Source organism: Xyrauchen texanus, chromosome 37 (genome assembly GCF_025860055.1).
Source record: "Xyrauchen texanus isolate HMW12.3.18 chromosome 37, RBS_HiC_50CHRs, whole genome shotgun sequence".
NCBI classification, from domain to species: Eukaryota; Metazoa; Chordata; class Actinopteri; order Cypriniformes; family Catostomidae; genus Xyrauchen; species Xyrauchen texanus.
Genome location: NC_068312.1, coordinates 31,507,293 through 31,515,820, shown reverse-complemented (window position 1 = coordinate 31,515,820; position 8,528 = coordinate 31,507,293). Strand labels below are relative to the sequence as shown.

Genomic DNA, 8,528 nt, shown 5'->3' with positions numbered 1-8,528 from the left:
GGCTAATTTGCAATGTCCGTCCCCAGATGGGTTTTCCACATAACAATACATACAGAAAGTAAAAAAGAATACATTTACATTTACAAGATAGGTGTGGCTGTCTTGTTGGGCACTTCTAACGCACCTTAAAGTCTAACTGATTCCACAAAAGCTCAATGGGGTTAAGATCCATAACACTATTTTCCAGTTATCTTTTGTCCAATCTGTGTTTCTTTGCCCACTCTAACCTTTTCTGTTTCAAAAGTGGCTTTTTCTTTGCAATTCTTCTCATAAGGCCTGAACCCCTGAGACTTCTCTTTAGTGTTGTACATGAAACTGGTGTTGAGTGGGTAGAATTCAATGAAGCTGTCAGCTGAGGACATGTGAGGCATCTATTTCTCAAACTAGAGACTGATGTACTTATCCTCATGTTTAGTTGTATCTGGGCCATCTCTTTCTTTCCTTGTAAGAGCCAGTAGTTGTCCTTTGTCTTTAAAGACTGTAGTGTACACCTTTGTATGAAATCTGTTTTTGGGCAATTTCAAGCATTGTATGGCTTTCATTCCTCGAAACAGTGATTGACTGATGAGTTTCCAGAGAAAGCTGTTACTTTTTTGCCATTGTTTAACTAATATTGACCTTAAGACATGCCAGTCTATTGCATACTGTGGCAACTCAAAAACATTGACAAAGACAATGTGAAGTTTAATTTAATGAACCAAATATCTTTCAGGTGTGTTTGATATAATGGCAAGTGATTTTCTAGTACCAAATTAGCAATTTAGCATAATCTCTCAAGGATAAGGTGTTGAAAGGATGGCTGCTGGAAATGGGACCTGTCTAGATTTGATCAAAAATGACTTTTTTCAAATAGTGATGGTGCTGATTTTTACATCAGTAATGTCCTGACTATACTTTGTGATCAGTTGAATGCCACTTTGCCAAATTAAAGCACCAATTTCCTTACGAAACAGCTAAATCTGTACATTATTCAGTGTGTGTGTGTGTGTGTGTGTGTGTGTATATATATATATATTTATTTTTTCTTTTCAGAATGCCTATTTGAACTGGGTGTAAATAGCACCTGCCACACAGCTCACCTATTTGCACTACAATATTCTTATGTAAACACAGAAATTGAAGACAATCACCTAGCATCACTACAGTTCTATATTGTGAAACAATGGTGTAGATATGCTTTTCTCATGCAGACGACCCGGGTTTGATTCCAACTTTTGTCCCACTTCTTTCTTTCCAGTCTCCACTATTAATATTGTATTTAATGCTACTTATAATAATACATTAAATTGAATAGAAAGGTTGACTGAAAAAAAAGTAAAACAATTTATTTTACATTGTAAATAGTGTACTTTACTGGGAACATGTTCAGAATATATGATTCATTATTAACAATACAACATTTATTAACAAACAAAAATATATTTTACATGATTTGACAATATATGCAGCCATGTGGATCTTATCATGTGTTTGCCTCCATTTTGTCCCTATATGATCTCAGTATGTGTTCAGAGTACAACAATTCAGAAAATGAATTTGCTGCCATCACAATGCTCTATGTGTGTGTATGTTTTGCTGTGCTGTGTCTTGGCTGAAGGTTTGTCACCTGCAAAACTCCAGATAATCACAGCACTCCTCTTATCAGCTCAAGGGCAGAGAGAGGAGAGGGAGAGAGAGAGAGAGAACAGAGTTTCTTCAGCTGGCAAAACTCACCCTAACTACTTGTGACTATGTGACTGCTTCTTATGTATCCACTGTACTTACTATGAATGCAATGTGACGTAATGTCGGATCACCTTAGTTACACAGAATCATTGCAATCTCATACAGAATTTACAAGCAGCAGAGGATTGTAACGGGGCAAAATACACAAACTTTATTTCACAAACAAGTTATAGCACTCACTTAGCATATACTGTATAGTTCTCACTCTGCCTGAGAAAAAGTGCAATTGTTTCAAACTTTTTACATTTAAACAATTTTTTATTCAAACCTGTGATTTTGTATATGTAGTCATTTATTTTGCTGTCTAAAGTTATGATAAATGTTTTGTATATTTTATTTCTGGGTTGTTAATTGAAAGAGTTTGAATATGATTTTGTTTGGGTTAGAGTCAAGTTAGGGTTAACTTTAACCTATCACTGTTGCCTGGAGCTGTAAAGCACATTATTAATATGATTATTTTTTTTAATTACTTTTTTATCACCACCGGGGCAATTGCAAAACTTTGACTTGTTTTAAGTTCAACATTATCATCTACTCTTTACCAATGTAATTATTCTTCTATCGGGAAGACAGGCTTGAGTGAAGTTTAAGATGCCATTTATTTGATAAATGTAAAACAGAAAGTAATGTCTCTTTGGCGTAGGCCCCGTCCTGCGGTCCGAGGGAGTTGTACCCGGAACCGTCATGTCCTGCCAGAGATAGGAGGCAGGGGTGAGGAGCCTACCCCCGTGCGGGACAGGACTCAACTGGTGGTGGTGGGGTGGTGGGGGTTGCCGTGTTAGCACACCGAAACATATGCTAGATTGTGAGCAGACTTATAAAGCAATGGCTTACATGCGATTGGCTAGGAATTACCCAGCTAATGATGTGATGATGTACAGCTGCTAGTCTTCTTGCTAGAACTACGCTGCACTTCCATTTATGGCAATTTTACATGGCACATATATGTATTTTAAATAGATGGCAGCTACATTTGTAGCTGTCTGTAAATGATCAAATTAATATTAAAACATTTTTACAGTTGCCCCCATTCTCACTTACAAATAATAATACTGTAAAAAAAAAAAAAAAAAAAAAAACTTGGCATGCAATACTAGAATATCTGTTTTATCTTTCTTTTTATTTTTTGTATTTATACATTTATGAACTGGCTTTTTGCCATGTTTGTTGTACTTCAGTGATTAACTCTTTAATCATTCCAGTGTTCTACCCACCTCTCCAATGCAAAACAAATGCTTCAGATTTGATTACTGCATTCTTAGTAAAGAAAATAACATTGTGAAGAAAATTCAAGTCATAACACTAAACTTCACCTATGCACTGCATACCAAAAAGAACATTATTCAATGTTTAGATAGTGATAACACACCAAGGCTGTGGTGATATTGTTTATTCCCAGTAAACAGACTAATGTTCTTTCTTTAAAGGTCATTGGTAAGATCTAAGAATCCAAAACTATATGCAGCATTTAGATCACAATATAAGTTCAACAACCTTTTAGTGCATCTTTTAAAATGGAGTAATGTTGATCTGGATATGTTATAAATGCCATCTTATTAAATGAGCACCACTTATCCCTAAAGAAAGCAAGAAAATGAAAAAAGCACACTGTTTTTAAAGCAGCAAACTCAAAGAGCTTTCTTCTGTCCTTACCTTCTTTCTTAAATTTTTTTCCTGTCCAAACTCTGCTTATAATTATTTCACAAGCATCAGAAAGATCAAACCCTTATCATGTGGAAAACTCAAAATATAACTTAAAGCCAAAAGACCCCCCAAAAATAAAAATAAATTCAGTAATATTTCATAAAACACAACTGTCACATTTAAACATTCAAAATAGCTTACCTCAGCCTACTGTGGTCCCATATTTGGGGTCTTTCAAGTTTATAGAATAACACAAATACTTTTCAAATATGCAAACTAAATTTGTTTTGAGCTTGTTCACTCTCCTCCAGTACATTTGAGAACACAAGTCAGTGCTACAGGAGAAGCTGAAGACAAAAGGGAAATTGAAAAATACAATTCGCATTGTATTCAACATGGCAACATATTTTTGGACAAACGTGTGCATATAAACAGTCCACTTTGTAGTTTCATACACATTCTCTTGTCTGTTTTCTTTGTTCCAGCAGCAAAAATTATTCTGACAGACACATTTACTAGTATCTTGTCCTCTAGTCACTTACAAAGTTCTCAGTTTATACTTCAAGTCATTTTTAGAAGAAGACGATGTGATAGAGGGTCCATACCAATCCACAAAGACTATCAACTGTTGGTGATAAATGCTGGCAGAAGTGTCATTTGCACAGCAGAATGATTTTGATGTGTAGAAGGTGGCCGGTTGGGTGTTTTGGTGCTTGAATTTGATAACACTGAATCACTGGAGTTCCACCAGTAGAGTGTCCTCTCTCTGAGTCTTTGAGATGTAGCTTCATCATTTCTGTTCATCTCAGCAAGCTTATGGTATCGCCTTTGAAACACCAGCCAGAACTGTTCATCCTGCAACAATAGAATTAGAGTGTATGAGTTTAACATCATGTTTTTGGCTTTTGAAGTTGCCAGGTTTAAGTTACTTACATTTACATTTATACATTTTGTAGACACTTTTATCCAAAGCGACTTACAGTGCACTTATTACAGGGACAATCCCCCCGGAGCAACCTGGAGTTAAATGCCTTGCACAAGGACACGATGGTGGTGGCTGTGGGGATCAAACCAGCAACCTTCTGATTACCAGTTATGTGCCTTAGCCCACTACGCCACCATTCACCACCCACTACGCCACCATGCACCACTCACTCGCTACTTTTAGTAGCATAGCATCTAATAACAGCTCTTTGGATATATTATGACTTAAATGTTCTCAAATGGTTTTGCTTTAGCCCAGATTTTACTGTGGACATCAAGTGTTACCCAACACATGAACAAACCCATGACCTGTATTTAATGCGGGGTCAGAAATTAAATAGTGATTGTGGCAAAAATGCCCTTGAAATTAATGAGGGACAAGAAAAGCCTGTAATAAATTTTTCTTTTTTATAATGATCTGATATACAGTAGTTCTTAAAGGAATATTCCAGGTTCAGTACAAACTAAGCTCAATTGACAGCATTTGTGGTATAATATTGATCAAAAAAATGAATAAACTAAATTCTGGGAAACAGTGTGGCACTTACAATGGAAGTGAAATGAATGGGGGCCAATTTTTGAAAGTTAAAATACACACTGTTCCAAAAGTATAGCCACAAGACTTAAACAATATATGTGCAAACATGATTTTAGTGTGATAAAATCGCTTACTAACCTCTCTGTGTAAAGATATTGCCAATTTTACAACTTTGTTCCCATGATGATGTAATTTCAACAAACACTAAAATCCTAAAATTACTGTACAAATGACAATTTAAACAATTTTACAGCTCAAATAATACACAAGTTTTAACAGAAGAATTAATGTAAGTGCATTTATAAAATTACAAGTTTCACATTTCTGCCTTTAATCCCTCCAAAAAATAACCATATTCACGTCCACTGTAACCTTGATTTTTACTTATTTAAAGATAAGGACGGACGAGTCGAAATAAATTTTTGTGGTAAGCAACAAATCATGTTTACGCGCGTGCATGTTTGTCCAAAAATATGTTGCCATCATGCCACAAATGCTGTCAATTGTGCTTAACTTGTATTGAACCCGGAATGTTCCTTTAATGTGTATAACTAGACTTAGAATAGAATATTCTAACAAAAAATATGATCTGATGTTGATTTAATTTTATGGGCTGGAGGCTATATATGTTCTCCATCTTATTATTCCGATTGAGAGCTTATGTAAATTAATTGATTCAATTGAAGTATTTGAATAAAAGAATCACAGTAATTTCCCCTTGGGGAAAATTTGATTTCTGACACTGATCTATTGTAATCTGGGTCATATTTTCTTTAATCTTGTATAGATTTGTTCATGGTTTTAAGGAGGAGGGCATGTCACACAACCTGTCCATGTTGGCATCCAACATATTATGCTAGCTTCTACCAAGTGTCAGATGAATATTTGGCAAAATAGCGTAGAGTTAGCCAAAATAGTGTAGTGTAGAGAGATTGGACACTTAGCATTTGACGTCAAAAACGAAAGATATGGAAAGTGTTTTCTACTACCTTTTAAATGTTGATAGCTCTATTTATTTGGTGATCCTAACTATGCACTATTACATGCTTAATATGCCTTTTATTATGTGCATTTAGCATTGTGTTTTCCTCCTATCCACAACTCTATCAGAAAAGACGGGCTGCCCCGTGTAGTGACCCACCAGTTGAGGACCACCAGCCTAACTATACAGAGCTATGAATTCTATTATGAAGGTCTGCACTTAAAATATTAAGCTTTACAAAAGCAAAATCAGTTGAATGGGATCTGTATGAAGTCTCACCACAGTCTGTTGTGGAGACGTAGGGGCGTGACGGCGCCTTCTCTTAGGTTTGGCACAGTATGACTCCAAATGCTGGAGGTCACATCCTCGAACGCAGCACTGCTCTACAATGCCTTTCCCACGAAAGCGAGCACCACTGCTACGGGCTCCTCCAGGTTTACCTAACCACCAAAAGACACAACGGGAAATCCTAAAGATTTAGAATGTTGTTCGTGATGTAGTTTCTCACTCCCGTTAACACAAAGATTGTGTTAGTTTGAAGCAAACTTTGAAATGAACTATGGAAAAGGTGGGCTTTCAAGACAAATTACATATTGTATCCTTAAATAAATGATGAATAAAAATGCTTAAAACCATAAAACTATAATAAATAAATAAAATCCCATAACTCTTCATTTAAGCCACTATTGGGTGTGAAAAGTATGAAGCTGTCAATGAGTATTTATAAGAATTTTATTTTTAATTGTTGGAATGATAAGGCATTGTCACTGAGACAATGTCATAATGTTCCTTTTGAGTGTACAAGAGAGAAAACTAGAACGAAATGTGTGAGGGTGGCCTTGAATATGGAACAGAGTGAAAGGGTCCCATTTAGCAGCAATATTGTACATGTTTATAGAGTAGCTTATTTAGTTATATAGTCAGCGTTTGTTATAAAAATAAAATATATGCCCACAAAAGCAGACCATTTGCTATTGGTTGATTTAATTGATCAGCATTAACACCAAAGTGAGAATGGTTTTACTTGATAACACCATGTCCATATCTTAACATGACAAGGCCACTTTTAATAAACTGATAATTAAATGTTATGAATATGATTTATTGCTGAGGGTGAGCTGTAAGATAACAGATTTAGAGACATGCTGCAATCACTTCTGTATCACAATCTATCACCATGACCCCAGTCTCAGTACATAATAAGCAAAAACATAATCAACTCTCACATCGTTGTAAACAGATTTGATTCTGCAGCATATCAAAATCTAGGACTTGTACAAAGTTTGTAGGTTATTCTTACCTCTGTAAAATCCACGGTCCCCACACACAAACTCCAGGTCAGCGATTAGTTCTCTTCCACAGCGAGGTTTTGCCCCCTCGCTAAAATCGGGCAGAACCAGGACGCAGAAAATGGAGTAAAGAACACACACACTTTGCCAGCTGGGCACCTGTTTCACAAGAAACAAACTCTTAGACATCTGCATCTTGTCAGGGCCTCATAACACCCCTTTGCCATAGCAGCGAAAAGAAAATTCCATGAATGACCCTTGCATACATTTAGTTTTTATCTTGTTTTCCAAAAACATACTGATTTGAACATGCGAAAAAAGTCCAGATGGCACTTGACTTGTTCGACGATGACGTTAGTTCAAATTCAAAACATTGCAGCTTTTGAAAATGTAGTCGTCTTGTGGCCTTGCACAAAAAGCTGACTCAGCCGAAATTAGTGTGTGAAATACATCCAACTGCAAAACGCAATGAAAATGCAAATTGCATGAGGTATTTTGACTTTCTGATAACTATATTTTTTCTACAGACAACATCCCACATAATAGTCATAATAGCTCCATAAAACTTAAACCTGCAATGGAGGCAGTAATTGTTAGTCACAAAAAAGGTAATTTGACTCAACAGAGAAACCAGTTATTTAGCTAAAAATGCAAAGTTATTTTTAACTTTATATGAAGACTTAATGTCAGGGAAGTTTTTTTTAAAAAGCCTGAAACCTCTCAAAACTTGCTTAAACAAGGATGCACATATGAGAATCAGCAGGAATTTTTCTTTGCCCTTAAATTGGACACCTAGATTTCATGCAACAAATATAATATATCATTGGCTTGTGCAACATGAAAACATTAGATTCAAAAGGCTTGATCCTTGTGCACCCCCCCCAGCTAAACATTTTCATTGCAAAGTCTATGCAAAATCTTACCTTCAGCACAAATCCTCTATCTGTCCGTAACAGCCTGGTGTGAGAGGGATGCATTCTGTCTGATGGCATGTCTATTTTTTCTGCCCCGCCTCCACACAGGTTTGGTCTGTCTAAAGAGCTGCTGAAGTTCTTAGACCAGTTTGCTCTTATAGAAGGTCCTGGGGGGACGGGCCAATGCAGCACACACCCGACAATATCCTATCCTTCCTCTAAACATAGAGGACACCTAATTGCAAGTTTTGTTTTTGCTCAATGCACATAAAAAACTACCAATCACATATGTGATTAAAAAACAACAAATAAAAATGGACGAGGTTAAGCGTCTCGATATGTCAAAGTTTACCAGCTGAATGTCACTTTTATAGCTCTGTGACATAAATTGACTTATGCTTGATGCTTGATGTCCAGTAATTTACAGTATTTATTGTTACAATAATTTATGC

The 8,528-nt window shown here is 36.1% G+C and overlaps 1 protein-coding gene across 1 annotated transcript; it reads right to left on the bottom strand.

The window, feature by feature from the left end:
* Positions 1 to 3,990: 3,990 nt before the first annotated feature.
* On the bottom strand, positions 3,991 to 8,154 carry LOC127630591 (insulin-like growth factor I). Its single transcript, XM_052108208.1, has 4 exons — positions 8,086 to 8,154; positions 7,174 to 7,321; positions 6,153 to 6,313; positions 3,991 to 4,224 (listed from the first exon to the last, which is right to left on the bottom strand). Exons 1-4 carry the CDS (start codon positions 8,152 to 8,154, stop codon positions 3,991 to 3,993), a joined length of 612 nt encoding a protein of 203 aa, XP_051964168.1.
* Positions 8,155 to 8,528: the final 374 nt, after the last annotated feature.

Excerpts from the sequence above, each read along its gene's own strand:
- LOC127630591 (XM_052108208.1), bottom strand. The coding sequence starts at position 8,154 with ATGCCATCAGACAGAATGCATCCCTCTCACACCAGGCTGTTACGGACA. Across the intron at positions 7,322-8,085 it reads ATAGAGGATTTGTGCTGAAG|GTGCCCAGCTGGCAAAGTGT; the intron begins GTAAGATTTTGC and ends CTTGTGAAACAG. Across the intron at positions 4,225-6,152 it reads CGTCTCCACAACAGACTGTG|GATGAACAGTTCTGGCTGGT; the intron begins GTGAGACTTCAT and ends CTATTGTTGCAG.